The sequence below is a fragment of the Moschus berezovskii genome, chromosome 10 (genome assembly GCF_049115385.1).
Source record: "Moschus berezovskii isolate FMDL1 chromosome 10, NW_MosBer_1.0, whole genome shotgun sequence".
Taxonomy (NCBI): domain Eukaryota; kingdom Metazoa; phylum Chordata; class Mammalia; order Artiodactyla; family Moschidae; genus Moschus; species Moschus berezovskii.
Window position 1 is genome coordinate 34,843,990 of NC_142469.1, and position 25,365 is coordinate 34,869,354.

General features: G+C 38.6%; 1 protein-coding gene across 3 annotated transcripts in view; it reads left to right on the forward strand.

The window, feature by feature from the left end:
• Positions 1-5,228: 5,228 nt before the first annotated feature.
• The window catches only part of TBC1D32 (TBC1 domain family member 32), a 204,523-nt gene continuing 184,386 nt past the window's right edge, over positions 5,229-25,365 (forward strand). For 2 of the 3 annotated variants that reach the window (XM_055432982.2, XM_055432984.2), the window contains exons 1-4: positions 5,232-5,355; positions 5,528-5,685; positions 13,610-13,771; positions 18,268-18,445. In XM_055432982.2, the coding sequence (XP_055288957.2) occupies positions 5,531-5,685; positions 13,610-13,771; positions 18,268-18,445 (495 nt within the window). In that variant the 5' untranslated portion in view covers positions 5,232-5,355; positions 5,528-5,530. Of the gene's footprint in view, positions 5,356-5,527; positions 5,686-13,609; positions 13,772-18,267; positions 18,446-25,365 lie in introns of all 3 variants that reach the window. The other variant, XM_055432983.2, reaches the window with a different exon arrangement.

Genomic DNA, 25,365 nt, shown 5'->3' on the forward strand with positions numbered 1-25,365 from the left:
TTCTTCAGTGCTCAGCCTTCCTTATGGTCCAACTCTCACATTTTAACATGACTACTGCAAAAACCTTAGCTTTGACTAGATGGATCTTTGTCAGCAGAGTGATGTCTCTGTTTTTTAATATGCTGTCTAGGTTTGTCATAGCTTTTCTTCCAAAGATCAAGTGTCTTTTAATTTTGTGTCTGCAGTCACCATCCACAATGATTTTTGAGTCCAAGAAAATAAAATTTGCCACTGTTTCCACTTTTTCCCCTTCTATTTGCCATGAAGTGATGGGACCAGACGCCATGATCTTAGTTTTATGAATATTGAGTTTTAGGCCAGCTTTTTCACTCTCCTCTTTCATCCTCATCAAAAGGCTCTTTGGTTTCTCTTTGCTTTCTGCCATTAGAGTGGTATCATCTGCATATTTAAGGTTGTCGATATTTCTCCTGGCAATCTTGATTTCAGCTTGTGCTTCATCCAGCCTGGCATTTCGCATGGTGTACTTTGCATAGAATTTAAATAAGCAGGGTGACAATATACAGCTATGTTGTATTCCCTTCCCAATTTTGAACCAGTCCACTGTTTCATATCCAGTTCTAACTTGTTTCTTGACCTGCATACAGGTTTCTCAGGAGGCAGGTAAGAATTCTGGTATTCCCAAGTCTTGAAGAATTTTCCACAGTTTGTTGTGATCCACACAGTCAAAGGCTTCGGCATAGACAATGAAGCAGAAGTAGATGTTTTTCTGGAATTCCCTTGCTTTCTCTATGATCTAACAGATGTTGGCAATTTGATCTCTGTTTCCTGTGCCTTTTCTAAATCTAGTTTGTACCTCTGGAGATTCACGGAATGCTGAAGCCTTGAATGATTTGGAGCAATTACTTTTGTACCAACCTAATAGTAAAATGATAACTCAGATTTTATGGAAAACCTCAAGTTACCAAATTCTATTAAATTGATTACTTACTGCAATTCAATATTATTTTAGTTCCTTTCTATCTTTAAAATGTATTATCCTAATGAAAGGATATGCAGCTACAAATATTAACTACTACAGAACACAAAGGCTATTTTAAATCTCTATATGAAAGAAAACTGGCCTAGAAAATAATTTCAAAAATAATAAAGGGATAAACACAGGCAACTGAAGATTTTCAATTAAACTATTACAGCTTCACTTAGATAATGCAAGTATTGCAAACCAAGGTTAAGGAAAATCAACTTAACATAATCTACTATGGACAACTAATTGAGGAACTGAACAGACTCTCCAAACACAGATGCTTTGAATCATTCAAGATGATACACAGCATCTTGTCTAATTATTTGTAAATATGTCTCCCTTACCTGTAACATGTCTATCAGACTGTGAGCTATTGAGGACAGCAGACTTGTCTTACATATCTTATTGTTCACTGATGCGAGCATAGCATATAGCAAAGTACCTAGGACATGGAAGATAAATGTGTTTGAGTAAGAGATAGGCTGTAATTTTATAGATGATCAGTGACTCTGGGAAAAGAAACAGAGTATGTCTACTGAATTCTTTCTTTTTTTCTTTTTTTAACCTCAGTCTTTGTGCAGGATGCAAGTACTATTTTATAGTTATACATGTGGCTAAGTGGGTAAATCTAATTTAGTGGTGAAACATCAGCAAGCCTGTTGTGCCACATACATCAGTCATGTTTTTGAATTTAATTTTTAATGGATTTGTTATTTTATCTCCAGCTGTTGGAGTCCTATGTTTGCCTCTCAGTTCTAATCTTGGTTGGGGAAGAATAGTGCCACTTACTGTATCTCCATGTACTACCAACTCTAAAAGGGCATTCTGTTTTTAAAATGAAAGTAAAAATATGCATTAATAAAAGTCAGTGTAGCTGGACTTATAACAAAAAGCAAGTGCCTCTGCTTCATTGCTGCCCCAACTCCATTGCTGTTCCAACCTCTCAGAGACAACCATACTCGAATGTTTGTTTTTATTAATACTTGTCTTGATAGTTTTCTCATTAATTCAATACAATTCAACCATGCCTTTATGTAGCAACTTACCGACTCTAGACTTAATCGATAAAGAAAGCTGAGTGCCAAAGAATTGATGCTTTTGAACTGTGGTGTTGGAGAAGATTCTTGAGGGTCCCTTGGACAGCAAGGAGATCCAACCAGTCCATCCTAAAGGAAATCAGTCCTGAATATTCATTGGAAAGACTGATGCTGAAGCTGAAACTCCAATACTTTGGTCACCTGATGTGAAGAACTGACTCATTTGAAAAGACCCTGATGCTGGGAAAGATTGAACGCAGGAGAAGAAGAGGATGACAAAGGATTAGATGGTTGGATGGCATCACTGACTCAATGGACATGAGTTTCTGTAAACTCTGGGAGTTGGTGATGGACAGGGAGGTCTGGCATGCTGCAGTCCTTGGGGTCGCAAAGAGTCAGGCACGACTGACTGAACTGAACTGAATTGACTTTCTTCTATAGTGCAGGAGAATTTAGTGCATTTATTCTATCCTTGGACTAAGAATGTTAGAGATAGCATTATATATACTAATATCACAATTATGGCAAAGACATTTTCATCCGAGATTGTAAGGTGTATGTGTGTTCGAGTCTGATTCTTTGCCACCCTTTGGACTATAGCCTGTCAGTCTCCTCTATCCATGGAATTTTCCAGGCCAGAATACCAGAGTGGTTGCCGTTTCCTCCACCAGGGAATCTTCCTGAACTAGGGGCTGAATTGAAACTCTGTCTCCTGGGTCTCTTGCAATGGCAGGAGGATTCTTTACATACTGAGCCACCAGGAACTCCAAGATATGTGTATTGCCTAGTACATAATCATGCACTGCACATTACAGACACTCAGTAAATAGAGTGAATGTATACAATTTTAGGTTCAAACTTTTCCACTTAAAATGTAAATACTTCCTTCTTATTAAACATTCATAGGAAACATTTTTTCAGAATGACTGATATTAACAGCATATGCCTATGACATAATTTATTTAACCTTCAATGTATTGTGAAATTCTTAGGAAGTTTTCCAGTTTTTTTAAGTTATAAATAACCTATCTGTAAACATTCTCATAATAAACTACATCTCTGATCCTTGGAGTAGATTCTGAGAAATAAAATTACTGAGTCAAAAGTTCTTAATATATATTGCCAGTTTCATTTCAAAGATTTTGCTTATGTGTACTCTTAATAACACAATAAAGGAATAATTATTTCACTGCATATTATTCAATCCTAAATGTATATATGCTCTAAAACTGCTAATTTTGTAAATTTAAACTGGCTACCTTGCTTTAGCTTGCTTTTTTTAAAAAAATTGTTTTGCAAGCTTTTTATTTTGTATTGAGATATAGCTGTCTATGGAGTCACACAGAGTCGGACACGACTGAAGTGACTTAGCAACAGCAATAGCCAATTAACAACGCTGTGGTAGTTTCAGGTGAATAGCGTAGGACTCTATACATGTATACATATACATGTATCCATTTCCCCCAGCCCAATTCCCTCTCCCATCCAGGTTGGCACATAACATTGAGCAGTGTGCCATATGCTATACAATAGGTCATGTCCAACTCTTAGAAGAAAGCCAATTCAGTTCAGTTCAGTCACTCAGTCATGTCTGAGTCTTTGCGACCCCATGGACTGCAGTATGCCAGACCTTCCTGTTCATAACCAACTCCTGGGGCCTATTCAAACCCATGTCCATCAAGTCGGTGATGCCACCCAACCATCTTATCCTCTTTCGTCCCCTTCTCCTCCAGCCTTCAATCTTTCCCAGCCTCAGGGTCATTCCCAATGAGTCAGTTCTTTGCATCAGGTGGCCCAACTATTGGAGCTTCAGCTTCAGCATCAGTCCTTCCAATGAATACTCAGGACTGATTTCCTTTAGGATGGACTGGTTGGATCTCCTTGCAGTCCAAGGGACTCCCAAGAGTCTTCTCCAATACCACAATTCAAAAGCATCAATTGTTTGGCACTCAGCTTTCTTTATAGTCAACTCTCCCATCCATGAATGACTACTGGAAAAACCGTATCTTTGGTGACATGGACCTTTGTTGGCAAAGTAATGTCTCTGCTTTTCAGTAGGCTGTCTAGGTTTGTCATAGCTTTTCTTCCAAGGAATAAGCGTCTTTTAATTTCATGACTGCAGTTACCATCTGCAGTGATTTTGGAGCCCCCAAAATAAAGTCTCTCACTGTTTCCACTGTTTCCCCATCTATTGGCCATGAGGTGTTTGAACTGATGCCATGATCTTAGTTCCTGTTTTCTTACTTGACTGTTTTTTGAAATTGATTTTTTTTTTCTCATTATAGGGTTTTCCCTCCATTTCTTGAATTTAAGTTCTCTATCTCTAATCTTTTAATGGTTACATGTGAAATTTCACCATGCCTACCCAACCAAGTTTAATATCTTAAATTCCCTTTAGAAAAATTCAAGGACTGTAGAATACTTCAATTTATCATTACACCTCCTACTTTTACGGGGTTGTTCACAGTATTTTCAATACTATACATTTTCACCTTTACAAATTACCCATTGCAACTTCCTGCAGAGTGATCTTTATATATGCTATCTCTTGGTGCAATTCCGGAATCCCCTTGTTTTCTACTACTTTCAAGATAAACCTCTAATCCCTTGGAAGTGCCAAATATGACCCTTCCCTATGTGGCCCTCTTCTATAGACTTCTCACCTTTAATTCTACAACTTCAAGTACTGGAATATGCTACACTTTCTCAGGCCCCTACCCTCTACACGTCCAGTTTATGTTCTCTTTAGTTCTTTCCTTGACTTCTCCTTTGGGTTAATAGGTGATTTGGGTTTTTTCCAGCACCTACCTGGTGCATTTCTCCAGCATAACACTTAATTACACTGTGTTGCAACGGCTGACTCCTTATCTGTTAGACCGTGAAGTGTCCTCTTCGCCATAGTTCCTAGCAAGGTGATTGGTAAGGAGTCAACTGGATGTTAGCTGTCTGAAGGAGAAAGAATTGCAACACTTCAATACCATTCACTCAATTAAAACTTTGTAAGTTGCTTTCAGTTTCACTCAATTACTTTTTTCTATGGACCCCTTTCTCTTCGCACTCTCTCTTCCCTCCCACCTACAACCTTTTCAAGATCACCTAAAACTTCCTGTAGGTGCCCGGGCAAGTTTTGAAGCCGCACTCACTCCCATGTGGGGATTCGTCACGTCAACGCGCTGACGTCACGCGTAGCGCTGACGTCCCGCCGTCGGGTCCACCCACAGAGACTTTGGAATCTCTTTTTTGCCGTTAATCGGGGCAGCTTGAATTCTGTTGGTAAAGAAGCGACGAGTGCCAAAGGTGGGACCTCAAGGATTCTTGCTTCCCCAACGCAAGGTAATTTGCTTTCCTGAACGACGCGCCGGCAGCCGAGGGCCCGCCCCTGAGCGCCGGCCGCGGTCTCCCGGGGAACGGCGCTGTACGCTGGCTGCTGGGTGGGAACGCGCGTGCGCGCGGCGCCGCCTTCTCTGGGACCCTCGGTAACGGGCGTGGATGTTGATTTTGACAGAGAATGGCTCACTTCTCCGCTGAGGACGAAGCGATGCTGCAGGCGATGTTGAGGCAGTTGTTCCAGAGCGTGAAGGAGAAAATCACGGGTGCTCCCTCTCTGGAGTGCGCCGAGGAGATCCTCTTACATCTGGAGGAAACTGATGAAAATTTTCACAAGTAAAATTCCTTTTGATGTCTTAAGCAAACAAATCAGCTGAACCAGAAAAGGTCAAAATGCAGTTGGATAAAGAATGTTTTATGATTGTTGTCAAAACAGCGTCCAAGTTGGAGGTTTACGTTTTCGTTTATTTACTCAGATACCGAATTTATTTTTTATTCTTATTTTCCAAACTTTCTGCTTCCCCTGTGTTTTTAATGACGTGACCGACATATCCTAATTATATTTTTTTCTCCTGGGCAACATAGTAAATTATTGTAAATTATTCTTGTTCGCTTAAGAATAGTTCTGTTACAAGTGATTTCTGTCACTAGACCTCTAAAGCTTTGAGTTCACAAGATCCTTGTTTCATTGCTGATCTGATATTTCAGTGGCTGCACCAATTTTGGCTTCTGAGCACTGCAGGAATACGCGAGAGATTAATTTCTTGTGGAATAGCTTTGTTGTTGCTTGTTTACTCTTTGCGACCCCATACAGTGTAGCCCACAAGGCTCTCCTGTTCATGGTTTCCCAGGCAAGACTACTGGAGTTGGTTGCCATTTCCTTCTCCACGGGGATCTTCCCAACCCAGGGACTGAACCTGCGTCTCCTGCTTGACAGGCGGATTCTTTACCACTGAGCCACCAGGGAAGCTCACGGGATATCGAAAGTTCCTACAAAGGGAGAAGGCGCATACTCAGAAGTCTGTGATACCTGTCAGGGATATGAGGGATTTAGAGAAGGTACAGTGTGCTCTAGGTTGGGAGCAGTAGGTAGGAGGTTTTTAAAGTTTATACTTATAGTTTATACTTATAGTTTTTAAAGTTTAATGAGAGATATCATTTGAGATAAATCTTGACAGGTGTGTTTCTTTAGAGATGTGTATTTTCTTTTTTTTTAATGTAAGCATTTAAGGCTACACATTTGCCTATAAATATTGCTTTATCTGTGTCAGTTTTTAAATGCTTTTCAAGTAAAATTGAATCATTATGGTTCTTCTCGACAGTGCAATTGCTACTGTAATAATGTCAACTTGTCTTCAGCAGTTTATTAGATTAAATGCCTGCTGATTAACTTGCATCATTAAGGTTTACTATTTGATTTACTTGTGGCCGACCTGGAAAAACCCAGACACAATCAAATTACAACAAGTTTGTAGTCTTAAAAGTACAGTTTATAATTCTAAAAGTAGTTTGAGTCATTTGTAGTCTTAAAAGTACAGATAACAAAATTCATGTGTTAGCTGGAGTTGGTTGCCATTTCCTTCTCCACGGGGATCTTCCCAACCCAGGGATTGAACCTGCATCTCCTGCTTGACAAGCCTAAGATCTTTGTCTTAGGAGGAAGGAAGTCCTTATGAAGAAGCAAAGAGGAGAAGATGCTTGTGTTTGGTATTTTCATAGCATCTTACAGTCTTAGAGTTTGATGATATCCTGTCAGTCTAGGTACTCATATTGATTTGTCTTTCTACTTACTGACAAACTATCCTTGAACTTTAAATGTCCTTGAGTCACTTAGGTATATGTTGCCACCCAAAGTGTTTCATATTATTTATCAGAATTATGTCATCCCATCTCCACTATCAGAACATTAGTTCCTTAAATCTGCCTGATGTTGTCCTGATGTATTAGCGAGAAAAATAATCTTATTAAATAGATTAACAGGGGAAACCAGTATCTCTAGGCTATTGGCATTTTTGTAAGATGATTGTTAAGAGAATTGAGTCCATGAGTGATGGAATTTCAGGTAGTATAATAAAGTGACAAGGGGAAAATGCAGTCATTTGAGAAGTCATTGTATAGGCAGAACAGCCTTACTGAGGATTTTCTCCACATGCAGCTGCCCTAATCTATGCTTTCCATAGCCTTTAAAAAACTTTTTTTTTTTAAATCCCAAAACTGTACATGTTCTCTAAAAGATCCAGGCTTCCTTTCTTTTCTTTGAAACTGGCAGCTAGGATTTGAGCCTTGCAGTAGAGGAGAATGGTAGGGAAGAAGACATTGCTTTCATTATACATGTATGTACTGTATAAATTTTTACACTCAGATTGACCTCCTATTAAAAAAAACCCCTGGTTTTCAGTCTTGACTACAGTAGGATTGATTGGAGTTCATTTAAAAAAATACTGATGATGAACCTTAACCATAAATGTATCAAAATTTCTGGGGAGTTTGGTAGAGCGGGAATGGTGGAGGCCTGGCCTAGGTATTTTTCATCAGAGCTCTCAGTTTAGTTCAGTCGCTCAGTTGTGTCTGACTCTTTGTGACCCCATGGACTGCAGCACGCCAGGCCTCCCTGTCTATCACCAACTCCCAGAGTTTACTAAAATTCATGTCCATTGAGTCGGTGATGCCATCCAACCATTTAATCCTTTGTCATCCCCTTCTCCCCGCTTCAGTCTTTCCCAGCATCAGAGTCTTTTCAAATGAGTCAGTTCTGCGAATCAGGTGGTCAAGTATTGGAGTTTCAGCTTCAGCATCAGTCCTTCCAATGAATATTCAGGACTGATTTCCTTTAGGATGGACTGGTTGGATCTCCTTGCAGTCCAAGGGACTCTCAAGAGTCTTCTCCAACACCACAGTTCAAAAGCATCAATTCTTCAGTGCTCAGCTTTCTTTATAGTCTAACTCTCCCATCCATACATAACTACTGGAAAAGCCATATCTTTGACTAGATGGACCTTTGTTGGCAAAGTCATGTCTCTGCTTTTTAATATTCTGTTTAGGGTGGTCATAACTTTTCTTCCAAGGAGCAAGCGTCTTTTAATTTCCTGGCTGCGGTCACCGTCTGCAGTGATTTTTGGAGCCTAAGAGTATAAAGTCTGTCACTGTTTCCATTGCTTCCCCATCTATTTGCCGTGAAGTGATGGGACCAGATGTCATGATCTTAGTTTTCTGAATGTTGAGCTTTAAGCCAACTTTTTCACTCTCCTCTTTCACTTTCATTAAGAGGCTCTTTAGTTCTCCTTCACTTTCTGCCATAAGGGTGGTGTCATCTGTATATCTGAGGTTATTGATATTTCTCCCAGCAATCTTGATTCCAGCTTGTGCTTCATCCAGCCCAGAATTTCTCATGATGTACTCTGTATGTAAGTTAAATAAACAGGGTGATAATATACATCCTTGACGTACTCCTTTCCCGATTTGGAACCAGTCTGTTGTTCCATGTCCAGTTCTAACTGTTGCTTCCTGACCTGCATACAGATTTCTCAGGAAGCGGGTCAGGTGGTCTGGTATTCCCATCTCTTTAAAAGCTCTCTGCTGCTGCTGCTGCTAAGTCGCTCCAGTCGTGTCCGATTCTGTGTGACCCCATAGACGGCAGCCCACCAGGCTCCCCCGTCCCTGGGATTCTCCAGGCAAGAACACTGGAGTGGGTTGCCATTTCCTTCTCCAGTGCCTGAAAGTGAAAAGTAAAAGTGAAGTCACTCAGTTATGTCCGACTCTTAGTGACCCCATGGACTGTAGCCTACCAGGCTCCTCTGTCCATGGGATTCTCCAGGCAAGAGTACTGGAGTGGGTTGCCATTGCCTTCTCCTTAAAAGCTCTCTAGGTGATTCTAATATACAGCCAGGGTTGAGAACCTCAGAGTTAGAGCATGCATGTATACTAAGTTGCTTTAGCTGTGTCCAACTCTTTGCGACCCTCTGGGCTATAGCCCACCAGACTCCAGTGTCAATGGGATTCTCCATGCAAGAATACTTGAGTAGGTTTCCATGCCCTTCTCCAGGGGATCTTCCCAACCCAGGGATTGAACCCACATCTCTTATATCTACTACATTGGCGAGTGGATTCTTTACCCCTAGTGCCACCTGGGAAGCCTGGGTTAGAGCTTACTTACTTGCATTTCAATGAGAATTGCTCACTAATTAGCTCTCTATAAAATACTTGGCAACCCTCATTATTGTAGTAGTCTTTAATATAGGTGTCCATCTTTGTGGCCCTCTATTCTGGCAGATTTTTAGTGTGATAGAGAAGGAACACAATATTGAATTGGCTTTATTTTTGGTTTTACAGAAGAATCTACCAATGACTTTCTAAATTAGTGAACTGTAGTGTATGGAGTATTACAAATCCTATAATTATGGAATATAACCTGTTTTAAGAATTCCACATATCAGTATTATAATTCATAACTTAATAAGTTACCTTTTTAAAATAAATCATTACTGATAGTTTTTCCTATCTGATTAAAAATTTTTTTGTTTGTAATAGCTAAGAGGATGATTTCCTGGAACAAACTTGTACTAGTTGTTTTATGTATTTTTTTCTTATAATAATACAATTGTGTATATTTTGAAATAAAAATGTGAACATTTCAGAAATTCGATTCACTGTACTAAAGGGGTGAGTTCCCAGGTGGCACTAGTGGTAAAGAACCTGCCTGCCATTGCAGGAGATATAAGAGACATGGGTTCGATCGCTGGGTTGGGAAGATCCCCTGGAGAAAGGCATGGCAACCCACTCCAGTATTCTTGCCTGGAGAATCCCATGAACAGAGGAACCTAGCAGGCTACAGTCCATGGGGTCATAAAGAGTCGGACACAATTTAAGTGACTTAGCATGCAGCAGGTACACCAGAAACTTAACGTTGTAGGAATTTGCTGATCGAAGGTCCAAGAAACTTAGGCTAATTTAAAAGTCACCTGGGTACAGAATCTGTCTAGATCAATGATTCTCAAATAATGGTCCTAGGACCAGCAGCTTTGGCATCTGCATCAGAATCACCTGGGAACTCATTAGAAATGCGAATTCCTGTGCCCACAGTGTACCTGAATTGAGGCTCTGAGAGAGGGGCCCAACAATTTGTGGGCCCTTCAGGTGATTCTTATTCATGTTATACTTTAAGAACCACTGATTTATAGGATGACTTACGAGGACCATTGTATTTGTTTAGCTACAGTTATAAAAATATGCACATTAATCTGGTGTCAGTGGGAAAGGAAAATTATAGAGGAAGAATTTACAGAATTATAGCATTTGCTCACTAGTTAGATCTGAGATGTAACGGAGAAGATTGTTTGGGGCTATACACAGGTATCTGATTGAAGGATGGTACCATCAACAAAGATATGTCAGAGGAGAACATGGCATGCAGCTGGTGGATAGGATGAAAGATAAATTAAAAGACGCTTACTCCTTGGAAGGAAAGTTATGACCAAGCTAGATAGTATATTAAAAAGCAGAGACATTACTTTGCCAACAAAGGTCCGTCTAGTCAAGGGTATGGTTTTTCCCGTGGTCATGTATGGATGTGAGAGTTGGACTGTGAAGAAAGCTGATCACCAAAGAATTGATGCTTTTGAACTGTGGTGCTGGAGAAGACTCTTGAGAGTCCCTTGGACTGCAAGGAGATCCAACCAGTCCATTCTAAGGAAGTTCAATCCTGGGTGTTCATTGGAAGGACTGATGCTAAAGCTGAAACTGCAATACTTTGGCCACCTCATGTGATGAGTTGACTCACTGGAAAAGACTCTAATGCTGGGTGGGATTGGGGGCAGGAGGAGATGGGGACGACAGAGAATGAGATGGCTGGATGGCATCACCGACTCTGTGGACATGATTTTGAGTGAACTCCGGGAGTTGGTGGTGGACAGGGAGGCCTGGTGTGCTGTGATTCATGGGGTTGCAAAGTGTCGGACACGACTGATCGACTGAACTGAACGGAACTGTGCTGATTGATATGGGGATAAAACAAAGTAGCCTTGTCCAATAGGCAGTTAATATACTGGTTTACCTCAGAGATATTGTATGTTTGGTTCCAGACCACTGAAATGAAGCAAGTATTATAGTAAAGTGAGTCACATGATTTTTTTGGGTGTTTCCTTTTTTCATATAAAGGTTATGTTTACACCACACTGTAGCCTATTAACTGTTCAGTAAAGTTGTGTAAAACAAAAAAGCACAAACCTTATTTTAAAAATATGTTATTGCTAGAAGTACTGTCATCTTAGCCTTAGCAAGTTGTAGTAGTAAAATCAAAGGTCACTGTTGACAGATTGCCATAACAAATATAATGAAAATGAAAAAGTTTGAAATACTGTGAGAATTACCAAAATGTGACAGAGACACAAAGTGAGTAAATGCTCTTGCTGCTGATAGACTTGCTGTGACACAGGGTTGCCACAGATCTTCAGTCTGTTAAAAACTCAAATATCTGTGAAGTGCAGTAAGGTGCAATAAAATGGGGTGTGCCTGTATAGTAACAGGTTTGCCTTTATTCTGGGGAGACATTTTGGTTAAAGGAAGAGCTGAAGAAATCACTTGTTTGTGTTGAATCTGAAATTGAAGCTTCAGGAGTGAAGAGGATCCTTTTTAATTTGGTTTCTTGTCTAGGAGTGAAGTAGACATTGTTTCCAAATTTCAAATGAGAAAACAGATTTGTTCCAGGCCACTGCAGCTAGAGTTTACCAGCTGGAGCTGGCATTCATACTGTTTTGACTCTGAGCTTATACTTTTACTATAATACTACATGTTTCATAATAAATATCTCTACCTGTCTTTTGGGGCCTGAACTGTCTATGGCAGGGCTGCCACTTACATTTCTAAAGCAGGCATGGAGATTCCAGGAAGCAACAGTGTGTTCAGAGCTGAGGGGAAATGGGCAGGGCAGGAAATCTCAGTCAAAAGCAGTTAAAATTGAAAATGAGATCCCTTGACTACCTGGGTAAGATTGCTGTTCCTTAGTGGACATGCAATCACTTCATAAATGTTAAACTGAAGACTGTATGCTGTATACTATGATGGACTTATGTTGAAGAAAATTATTCAGGCTCTCCTTGAGCTTCTGTGCTACATATTATATGCAAGGCTCTTTGTACAGGTATATATATAAACTGTAAGCTTGAACATAGTGGCATTTACAGAAATGACCTGTCCTAAATTATCTTTATCATTTAAGAGACCAAAAAAATGTTTTAAACCATTTTAAATCATGATATTAATTACAATCATTGCTCTTTACTTTTAGTAAACGTGTTTCATAAAATAATTACCCACTTTTGGAACTCTTGCCCTCTCATATTTGCTATATTTTTGTGAGTTAGCAAATGGATTTTAATGTTGGCATCAACCTAAGAGTATTCTAAAGGAGATCAGTCCTGGGTGTTCATTGGAAGGACTGATGCTAAAGCTGAAACTTCAATACTTTGGCCACCTCATGCGAAGAGTTGACTCACTGGAAAAGACTCTGATGCTGGGAGGGATTGGGGGCAGGAGGAAAAGGGGACAACAGAGAATGAGATGGCTGGATGGCATCACCGACTCGATGGACATGAGTTTGAGTGAACTCTGGGAGTTGGTGATGGACAGGGAGGCTTGGCGTGCTGTGATTCATGGGGTCGCAAAGAGTCGGACATGGCTGAGCGACTGAACTGAACTGAACTGAAGAGTATGAAGGAAAATGTCCAATGTATTGGATTTTCTGAGATACTTCTTTTTTGAACATAGTCAGACAAAAGCTGATTAGGTGAAATTTAGGTCAGTTCAAAATGCAGTTTCCAAATGTACAAAAACTTCTGATGATTGGAGCTTAACCTTTTCCTATTTAATTCTTTTATAATTACTGTTATTCTAATGTGGTTTTCTTCATCAACTTAAACAGTTATAATAGTCTTTAACAACTGCTTTCCCTATGCTTAAGCATCACATGCAAACCGTAACAAAGTATGGAAAGGTCCTAACCCGTTAAAAAGTTTGTGTCGGTCCCGAAGTTTGCTGTCCGCCACTGTCATTTTCAAATGTGAATTTTGCCAATTTTCTCAGAAAAAAAAGAAAAACAGCAAAATTTTAGATTAGCTGAATGATTTGAATAACTAATTTAATCCTAAAGTAAGGTAAGAAATGTAATTATGTTACAGATCTGTTCTGTGCTAACATTTTTTCTGGGTATGGTTGATAGATGAATTCATGATATTTACTGCATTTATTTCTCAAATATTTGTTTTAGCTATGAATTTGTGAAGTACCTTAGACAGTATATATGCAACACTTTGGGGTCTATGATTGAAGAAGAAATGGAAAAATGGACATCTGATCAGAATCAGGGTGAAGAATTTGGCTATGACACAGTTGTACAGCATGTTACTAAAAGAACTCAGGAATCTAAAGAGTGAGTATGCCCACAATAATGTTTTAAAGTAGTTTTTCTTTCAACAGGGTTCCTTGAAAGCACCCTTAAACCATGTCTCCTGCAGTCTCTTTTTCTCTTAGCAGACAGAATGATTCTTTAAACCAATGAGTCAGATCATGCCACTCTTCCAGTCAGCTTTAAGTAAAGTAAGGGTAACTTGACCAGTTGATCTGATAGGCTAAGTGGCTACTAAGTGACTACCAGATAGGGCTGGATAAAGGGATGGTTCACATGCTGGGCAAGACTGAGAGATTTCATCACCTATTCAGAATTGCACACAATTTAAAACTTACTGTTTATTTCTTGCATTTTCCATTTAATAACTGAAACTGTGGAAAGTGAAACCACAGGTAAGGGAAACCCTCTTTATTATAATTCCTAATAGTCTATTTCTGGCAATATCATTAAAAATTCTAAAAGGAGGACTAAAACTCTTAGTCAGAAATGAAAACTTTTTAATGCTAAAAGCAAAGTTTTACATGAGATATTTGGGATATCTAAATATCTAAATAAGTATTTAGTAATTACTTTTTATCTCTGGTTAAGACATTTAATTTTCTTGCATTTTAGTTCACTTGTGTAAAATTAATATAATAATAATTAGCTCACAAAGGTTTTAAATGTCTTAATGAATGTGTTCTTTGTGAACCATGGATGAAAGATTTTAAGTTGTACAGAGTATTATTTTCTTTGTTTTCGTGTGTGCGTATGTTTCTTCAGAAACTAGTTAGGGCTAATGTAATAGTACAGTTATTAAAAACATTTTTACTGTAATAATTCAAATTGCTTTCTTAATTAAACATTTTGATACTTGTTTTTTAAATAGAGGTATTTGCACATGAAACAATTCATTTGTAAGATCCATCATGTTAATATAATCTCGTATGCATAAGTGGAGGTACTCACAGTGTTTATTTTCATTGTTAATTGATTTGGTTTTTCACTGCCTCTTAGAGCATTTTCTTGTTTAGCTTCTTGGACTATGAAGGAATCTTTTCAGTGGTGTCCATACTCTGTTCTAGGCTTTTTCAAACCTAAAGTTGCTACTGAGTTCCAGTTTGTTTAGCTGTTGATGTTGAGGGTCTTACTCTCTAGTTTTTTTTTTTTTTAATTCTGTCTTCCTTTAGCTAGTTTGCTGATATGCCTTGCAGAAGAATTCATGTTTGTGTGTTTTCAAGAAATTTATATTTTCTGGAGAAAATATGTCTAAAATGAATTCTGTTATTAAATCAATATGTTGTAGGCTTTTTTAAAAAGCAGCTTATTTTTGACTGCATTGGATCCTTGCTGCACTCAGGCTTTCTCTAGTTGCAGGAAGCCAGGGCTACCCTTTGTTGTGGTGTATGGGCTTCTCCTTGCAGTAGCTGCTCTTGTTGCAAATAGACTTCAGTAGTTGCTACTCGTGGACTCCACAGCACAGGCTTAGTAGTTGTGGCACAGGCTTAGTTGCTCTGTGGCATCTTCCTGAACCAGGGATCGAACCCGTGTTCCCTGCATTAGCAAGCAGACCTTACCAACTGTGCCACCAGGGAAGTCCCACTCTATTGTAAGTTTTAAGGGGACAGGAGTTTATGTTGTTCACATGGCTCTGCCTAACTGGAATGGAGTCTGGGGAGTGTAGTTCACTCCTGCGCCCGGCTGTGTTGTCCAGTTACTGTGGAAAGGGAGCGCAGCTGTGGTGGATAGCTGTTGATTGCCACCGGGACATTGTTATACTTCCCTGTTTCTTGGTGCTTGGAATGTGTTAAGGAGGAAGCTGGGGCCTCCTAACTCAGTTCCTATATGTACGTCACCAGTTAGTCTAAAGAGTGTCTTAGAATTCAATTTCTTCTTGCCTTTTTTAAAAAAATTATTTTATATTGGATTACAGTTGATTAACAGTGTTGTATTATTCTTCTTGCTCTTTATAAACTTTTAAACTTGAATTTTTTCCTGGGCTGCTTCTCACTTCTCTAGTAGTTCTTTTCTGTATGTGTTGTCCCTCTGTATTGTTCCTAATCTATTCTTATTTTCTTAAAGTATTTTTGTATTTTCTCATAATTTCTGAAACTTTAAAAATATACACATGTAGAGCTATATGTATATTCTGTTTATAGTTATATAATATGTAAATTATATATTATTAAATAACATGGTTAAATATATAATATATAAGTTACATATAGAAATCATGTATTTGATGCTGTATAATATATATAATATATAATTTAAAATATACTTTAAAATTTCTTCTTCTTTTTTTTTATTGGAGGCTAATTACTTTACAATATTATATTGGTTGGTTTTGCCATACATTGGCATGAATCTGCCCCGGGTATACATGTGTTCCCCTTCTTGAACCCCCCTCCCACCTCCCTCCTCTCCTTATCCTCCCTCTGGGTCATCCCCATGCACCAGCCCTGAGCATCCTGTCTTATGCATCGAACCTGGACTGGTGATTCATTTCACATATGATAATATGTATGTTTCAATGCCATTCTCCCGGATCATCCCACCCTCACCCTCTCCCACAGAGTCCCAAAGACTGTTCTATACACCTGTGACTCTTTTGCTATCTCATATACAGGGTTATCATTACCATCTTTCTAAATTCCATATATGTGCGTTAGTATACTGTATTGGTGTTTTTCTTTCTGGCTTACTTCACTCTGTATAATAGGCTCCAGTTTCATCCACCTCATTAATTAAAAAAATAAAATAAAATTTCTTTAAACTTTAAAATCTCAGCCTACTGTTTATATCCAAATCCCCCAGCATGATTTTATTACTTCTATGGGCGAGCACCTTACCTAGCCTTTCTTAGATTTATATAGTTAATATGACCCATTAACCAGAATATAAAGAAAGGGACGTTTCTGTGCTTATTTTCTAATGTATTTCCATTATTATAATGATAAACATGGACATATGTTTTATCATGCTTTATATTTACAAAGAACTTTCAGATATATACTCTTATTTATTTTTTGTTATGACCATGCGAACTAAATCAGCTTGATTGTGTGTGTGTTTTTTTTTTTTAATTTAAAGCTCTAAGTGGCTTTATTCAAAGATTCATGAATTGGACAGCATCCCATCTAGTAAATAGAAGCGCACACCTAGATTGTACTTTTTTATTTTTGTTTTTTGGTTGCCCTGAGTCTTTGTTGCTGCGCCTGACCTTTTCCAGTTGCGGTGAGTGGGGTCTACTCTTTGTTGCTGTGTGCAGGCTTCCCATTGAGGTTGCATCTGTTGTTGTGGAGTACAGGCTCTAGGCTCCTGGGCTTCAGTAGTTGGTGGCTTGTGGCCTTAGAATGCGCAGGGTCAGCAGTTGCAGCTTGCAGGCTTGAAGTTGTGGGGCGTGGTCTTAGTTGCTCCGCAGTATATGGAATTGTCCGGGACAAGTGATTGAACCCACATCTCCTGCATTGGGAGGAGGATTCCTGTCCACTCCGCCACTAGGGAAGTCCTAGATTGTTTTCTTTTTCTCATGTATAGTTAAGAAAAAAGAGACTTATTTATAATGATAGAGCTTGTAGGTGAAGTAGTGAGGCCTCCAATCCAAATTTTCTGATTTCAAATTTAGTATTTTATTTACTTTAATGTCTGAGCCACCAGGGAAGCCCATTTTATTCACTATCTTTATTTAAATCTTTATGCCTTTTTGCTTTTATTTTTTGCCTTTTTAAGTATAGAAATTTCAGTAGTACACATCTCATATTCCTCATTTGTAAAATTGAGGGTAAACTAGATTATTTTTATATTTCCATCTAGCTCTAAAATTCTACTGTAGGGTTTTGGAGGATCTTAGTTTAATGTTAGTATGGGTGCTTGAGAGTTTGCACTTAATAAATGGAGAAATTTATTACAAGTTTTTTAAAAATATATAGATAGATAGACCCAGAGAGCTAAAATGGACCTTAGAAATTATCCATTTCAAAATTTTACTAATTTCAGGAATCCTTTTCCTAACATCTCTGATAGTGGTTTCTCTATTTGAAAGGATCCACTGATATTTTAATTCCTATATGGTTCTCAGTTGTGGTGATGGATGCCTATAGATACAAATTATAGGCAGGTGAGAAGGGAAGGAAAAAATAGAGGGAAGGAGAATAGAGAAAGAGAAATTTTAAAAAGGAGTGAAAGTGTCATGTAATATAGGCTGGGTTTTGGTAGTTGGATATTAGCAGTTGACTTTGTTGCTGATTACTGGAGTCTGCCTTTGGACATCTTGCCTTGGGTTCTGTTAATTTTACTGCCTTGGTTCATGTAACCAGATTCAAAAACTTGGGAAATAACACATTTTAGATTTCCTATTAATTATTTTCCTGTTGTGTGAATTCTGTTGTGTCATTTGTTCTTTCAGAAAAACTAACTTTTGTCTTTAGGATTGTATTCTTAGAGGGACTTTATGGAAAAAAATAATAAGTTTAATTTAGTTGAATGTTTTAATTTGTGCTAGTCTTTCTCTTACAAAGATTGCTTTGAATTTAAAGATACAAAGAGATGATTCATTCTCTGAAGAACATCATGATGATAGTGGTGGACTCTATGATTAACAAGTTTGAAGAAGATGAAATACGAAGTCAAGAGAGGCAGAAAAAAATCCAAAAGGAGAAAAGCAGTAGTTATTGCACAGACAATTGCTCTGATAGTGATTCGTCCTTCAATCAGGTGTGTTGTTTAATTCTGCCTTTATGTCTTGAAATGGTGTTTAATAATCATTAGCTTCAATGCATTCTTTATTAGCCAGAATTTTTTTTCTACTTTCTAGCTTTAAGATTCAGAAGAATAAGCAATAACATAATATGATATTAAACATTTAGTTCATGAAATAATATCTTCTAGAATTATATGTTCAGCAAATTATATCTGAATAATTGTTAATGAGATGAAATAAACTGGTAGATTTTAGATAAAAAATAATGAAACAATCTGATTAATTTTTAGTTAAACAGAAGATCTTATTCCCAATTAATCCTTATTAATCAAATTTTAACTACACTATAGATGAGATAAGGAGATAAAATATTTCCCTTATCTTCTGGAGATGAAAGTTGCTATGAATTGTTAGTTTTAAAACATAAGCTTTTTTTTATGTTCAAAGATTGGAGGCTGTGTATTTTATCTTTCCCTTTTATTGGAATCCTTGTCACTTGGCTACAACAGAGCTAAGAGTCCAGTGTCTAGATTAGTCCTAATAGAAAACAAAGGAAACTAGTTGGAGTGGAGCCCATGAATGCATCATAAATTCCCATACAGAAACTTTCAGGCCACGTGGAGTCTGTTTGACCTTCATATGAATCCCACCTGATATTTTTAGTGAAACATTTTCACCTAATTAGTTCTAACATAGGGACATAACTATAACATAGATCCCAAATGCATACCAAAAAGGGATGTGGAAAGTTTGGGTGAGACATGACATATATATGTATATTAATCGCAGTTAAGACTACACTTTTGAAGGAAAAATGGCTTTGGAATTAGGCAAGGCAGAATGTAAAAGTTATCACTGCATTATTTAGCAGGAAATACTGTGCTGAGTTTTAAATTTTTATAAGTCCAGTTAATTATCTGATGTGATGGAGGAAGTGACAAAGGCTGTGAATTTTCTTTATGTTGTGGCTATAAATCATCCTTTGTTGATATAATCTTTGGAAGAAGAGTAGGCCATAGAGATTTTAGTTCAGTTTAATGCAATCAGGTGGCTTATTCAATAGGTTTACTGAACTGCTACTTTTCAAGGACATTCTGGAAAGGAAAGGCACAGAAACATGTAACTTTAGAATTCTGAGGACTCATATGATTATACTTTCTTAGTTATTCAGTTCAGCTCAGTTCAGTCGCTCAGTCGTGTCCGACTCTGCGACCCTATGAACCGCAGCATGCCTAGGCCTCCCTGTCCATCACCAACTCCCAGAGTTCACTCAAACTCATGTCTATTGAGTCGGTGATGCCATCCAACCATCTCATCCTTTGTCATCCCCTTCTCTTCCTACCCTCAATCTTTCCCAGAATCAGGGTTTTTTCAAATGAGTCAGTTCTTTGCATCAGGTGGCAAAAGTATTGGAATTTCAGCTTCAACATCAGTCCTTCCAATGAACACCCAGGACTGATCTCCTTTAGGATGGACTGGTTGGATCTCCTTGCAGTCCAAGGGACTCTCAAGAGTCTTCTCCAACACCACGGTTCAAAAACATAAATTCTTTGATGATCAGCTTTCTTTATAGTCCAACTCTTACATCCATACATGACCATTGGAAAAACTATAGCCTTGACTAGACGGACCTTTGTTGACAAAGTAATGTCTCTGCTTTTTAATATGCTGTCTAGGTTGGTCATAACTTTCCTTCCAAGGAGTAAGTGTCTTTTAATTTCATGGCTGCAACCACCATCTGCAGTGATTTTGGACCCCCCTAAAATAGCCTCTGTTTCCACTGTTTGCCATGAAGTGAGGGGACTGGATGCCATGATCTTAGTTTTCTGAATGTTGAGCTTCAAGCCAACTTTTTCACTCTCCTCTTTCACTTTCATCAAGAGGCTCTTTAGTTCTTCTTCCCTTTCTGCCATAAGGGTGGTGTCATCTGCATATCTGAAGTTATTGATATTTCTTCCGGCAATCTTGATTTCAGCTTGTGCTTCTTCCAGCCCAGCATTTCTCATGATGTTCTCTGCATATAAGTTAAATAAGCAGGGTGACAATATACAGCCTTGATGTACTCCTTTTCCTATTTAGAACCAGTCTGTTGTTCCATGTCCAGTTCTAACTGTTGCTTCCTGACTGCATATAGGTTTCTCAAGATGCAGTTCAGGTGGTCTTGTATTCCCATCTCTTGCTGCATTTTCCAGTTTGTGGTGATCCACACAGTCAAAGGCTTTGGCATAGTCAATAAAGCAGAAATAGATGTTTTTCTGGAACTCTTTTGGTTTTTCAATGCTCCAGTGGATGTTGGCAATTTGATCTCTGGTTCCTCTGCCTTTTCTACAACCAGCTTGAACATCTGGAAGTTCATGGTTCACATATTGCTGAAGCGTGGCTTGGAAAATTTTGAGCATGACTTTACTAGCGTTTGAGATAAGTGCAATTGTGTGGTAGTTTGAGCATTGTTTGGCATTGCCTTTCTTTGGGATTGGAATGAAAACTGACCTTTTCCAGTCCTGTGGCCACTGCTGAGTTTTCCAAATCTGCTGGCATATTGAGGGCAGCTCTTTCACAGCATCATCATTTAGGATTTGAAATAGCTCAACTGGAGTTCCATCACCTCCACTAGCTTTGTTCGTAATGATGCTTGTTAAGGCCCCCTTGACTTCACATTCCAGGATGTGTGTCTCTTGGTGAGTGATCACACCATTGTGATTATCTGCGTCGTGAAGATCTTTTTTGTGCAGTTCTTCTGTGTATTCTTGCCACCTCTTCTTAATATCTTCTGCTTCTGTTAGGTCCATACCATTTCTGTCCTTAATTATGTCCATCTTTGCATGAAATGTTCCTTTGGTATCTCTAATTTTCTTGACGAGATCTCTAGTCTTTCCCATTCTATTGTTTTCCTCTATTTCTTTGCATTAATCTTTGCATTCTTAGTTATTAGATAAACCATATGTCTGCACTGAAATTGTTTCCCAGGTGATGCAATGGTAAAGAATCCTCCTCAATTCAGGAGACACATAAATCCGTTTCGATCCGTGGGTTGGGAAGATCTCTTGAAGGAGGAAATGGCAACCCACTTCAGGATTCTTGCCTTGAAACTGGCATGGATAATGGAGCCTGGCAGGCTATAGTCTTTGGGGTCACAAAGAATCAGACGTGACTGAGCACATATACACTGAAATTAAACCAAAGGAGAGAAATGTGGAGCGTTGTTATTTTGTTGTAAGCAGTACAAATATTTAGATCTAAATAGGACTGATTATTGGAGAAGGAAATGGCAACCCACTCCAGTGTTCTTGCCTGGAGAATCCCAGGGATGGGGGAGCCTGGTGGGCTGCCGTCTATGGGGTCACACAGAGTCGGACACAAGTGAACGACTTAGCAGCAGTAGCAGCAGGACTGATTAACTGGCAGTTAAGAGTGTTAATCTCAAATGCCAAATTATTTCCCATCAAAGAATCATAGATTTTTGAAGAAATGCAAAGCTTTGGTAGAAATGGAATCATACTTTCAGAAGATTTTTGTTTCGTTTTGATTCTTGAGAAGGATCTTACTTTAAGTTTATATGGCTTCCTTTAGAATGTCCACAGATTATATCTGCATGTTAAAGTGCCTCCTTATGAATATGACTTTGTTACAGAAGGGACTAATTGAATTGAAAGTGAACTATGCCCACCACCAACAAGGCATGGGATCCCTGGATCTTTGGAAAAAAATCACATAAATGCCAGAACTGTCCTGAAAGGTCTGTTAGTGTGGCTGAGATGTTTGGGTATGCTTTTGTTTAGTGAAAAAAAGATTCTCTTGCTTTAACTGACCAAAGAGAGGGTGAATTAATATGCTCAGAATTGAAAGAGTCTCTGAAGATATATCAATCATTCTTTCCATTAAATATTGATGTTATTATTGATGCCTTCAAAATTGATGTCACTTGCCCTGGGCTTTAAAAAAACTGAATTGTTCTGTGAATAATATTTAGTCAACAATTTTTGCTGCTATTTTGATATTAGTAGAACACTTGTATTTTATGAATAGAATAGGCTATAAATATTGAATCCTGATTGTATATTGATGCATTATTCAAAAACTTTGGACATGACTTCCTTGGAGACTATTTGTGTACGTTTGAGCATATTAAAGAATAAAGTTGGCTGATTTTTACTATAGTTGTGAACAGAGAATTCTCAAAGGATTTGATACTGTGATTAAACATGGAAAAGTCTGCAAAATAATGCTGAAAAAATAGATGTACACTTTGTATGGAGAAGGTGAGTTTAGGATAACAGTCACCTGCTGTTCTTTTGTAACATGAACCTATATAAGGCATTTCTTTGCTACCTCTCCTTGAAGCCCATCCTTTGGTCCCTATGGCAGGCAAAATAACAGCCCTTTCAAAAACATCCGTGTCTTAATCCACGGAATTTATAACCTGTTACCTTACATAGCCCAAGGGACTTGTAAATATGATTAAATTAAGATGGGGAGATTATTCTGGATTATTCAGGTGAGCCAAATGTAATCACAAGCGTCCATATGAGAGAGACTCAGGAAGGTCAGAGGCAGAGAAGGCGCTGGGCAGGCTGAAGTAGATGTCAGAATGATTGTTGGCTTTGAAGAGGAAGGTAGCCCATGATCCCAAGATGCAGGCAGTCCCTAGAAGCTGGAAAAGTCAAGGAAATAGATTCTCCCCAGAAGGCAGAAGGAACACAGCTCTGTGGATGTATTCTGAACTCTAGAACTGTAAATTGGTGTTGAGAACTTCCCTGGTGGTCCAGTAGTTAAGAATCCACCTGCCAATGCAGCACGGATTCAGTCACTGGTCCAGGAAGATTCTACATGCAGTGGGGCAGCTAAACTCTTGTGCTGCAGCTACTGAAGCTCACTCGCTCTAGGGTCCGTGCTCTGCAGCAAGAGAAGCCACTGCACCCCACCGAAACTAGAGAAAGCACACGTGTAGAAGTGAAGACCCAGCACAGTCAAAATATAAATGAATAAAAATCTATGGCTATAGAAGGGGGAAAATGGGCCAGTGGGAACAAGTAACAGTTAAAAAAATAAATAAATTGGTGTTTTTTAAATCATGGTAAGTTTATGGTAACTTGTTACAGTAGCAGTGCCAAAATTAATATCTTCCCGTTGTTACTTGTTCACCTGAGGGCCAGGTTTGTGGTTTCTGCTTTTTACTTCCTGGAAAAGAAGCTATAACTTGGACTTTGTGTTTGAACTGCCTCCTGGAAACAATTTGAACTCCATCTTGTTACTAGGTGTTGAATCTTTGAGTAAGACTTTTCTTAAGTAGCTCTTTTCTTTTATTGGGTGTGAGGCCTTTGCCCTGAGTATGTTCTATACTTTGCAACCCTGTGGACTGTAGCCCACCAGGCTCCTCTGTTCATGGGATTCTCCAGGCAAAAACACTGGAGTGGGTTGCCATGCCCAGGATCTTGTAGGGAATCTTCCTGACCTAAGGATCGAACCTGCATCTCATGTCTCCTGCATTGGCAGGCAGGTTCTTTACGGCTGAGCTACTGGGGAAGCCCTTGTGCTATGCACTGGATCACTCTAATTTGTGTTTTGTCCTAATTTCTCAAATCTTAGGGTATCTTGAGTTCAACCCCACTTTTGGCCTCTCTTAAAATCTTTAGAGTTTTACAGTGCTCTTTTTGGTGAGGAAGTCTGCTTTTGTGGATGTCATAGTACTGCTGTAGAATCATAGGATTCTCTTGTTCAGTTGCATTGGCTAGAGCAGTAGGATAACCACAGCCCAAACTGTTGTTCAGAAGTTCCTCCATCTCTAGTTATCCTCAATTGATCAAACTTTTATTATTATTATTTGCCTTATAAACAGAAAAAGATAAAAACCCAAAATCCTAAAAATGTAGAAAAGGAAAGGCATCTGAGACTAGAAAAAAAGAACATAGTAGTATTAATAGTGCATCTGCCTAGAGTTAAGCTTGAGACAGGTGGATTGGGAGGAGAATTGGTTAGGTGCAGGTGTGAGCTTGCTTGCTTGCTTGTTTAATAGTCATGTCTTGAGACAATTTGATACCAGAAAAGCTAATTTCTTTAATTAGCAGTGCTAATACCTTCATAAATATGTGTTCCTTTATACTTTTAAATATTAATATGTTTTTGTTTTTATTTCTCAATGGTAGCACTTTTCAGATAACTTAAGTATCTAGGAAATTAAGAACTTTATCATTTGAAAATATTTTAAAAACTTGTTTTTGTTTTGAATTAATAACTTAGTTCTATATTTAAGACTTAATGAAGAGTGGGTGCGTAGTTTTAAGAAGTTTTAGATGCACTACAATTTTGAAAAGCTGCTTTACATGAAGCTAATTCTTTCTGAATGTTGAAAACAAGTCAGACTCTGGCTATGCCATTTATGAACTGTGGGCTTTGGCTTCTTAATCTCTTTCTGTGTCTCAATTTTCTTAACTTATAGAAGAGACAGTAATATAAGGTTTCTTTGCAGGTTTAATGTATGTAAAGCATTCTGCACACATTAAACTTGCCTCATATCAAGCTCTTATGTGTTTGCTGTTATTGTCCTCATCCATGGTTGCTGTTTTTTTTTTTTTCTTTTGTGAGAATAGGGAAGAAATCATTGTGCAGTTAGACATATTAAAGCCTGAAGAATAGGTTTCAGTTCAGTTCCGTTGCTTAGTCGTGTCCGACTCTTTGCAGCCCCATGAATCATAGCATGCCAGGCCTCCCTGTCCATCACCAACTCCCAGAGTTCACCCAAACTCATCTGCATGGAGTCAATGATGCCATCAAGCCATCTCATCCTCTGTCGTCCCCTTCTCCTCCTGTCCCCAGTCCCTCCCAGCATCAGGGTCTTTTCCAGTGAGTCAACTCTTCGCATGAGGTGGCCAAAGTATTGGAGTTTCAGCCTCAGCATCAGTTCTTCCAATGAACTAGGTTTAATATTTATATATTT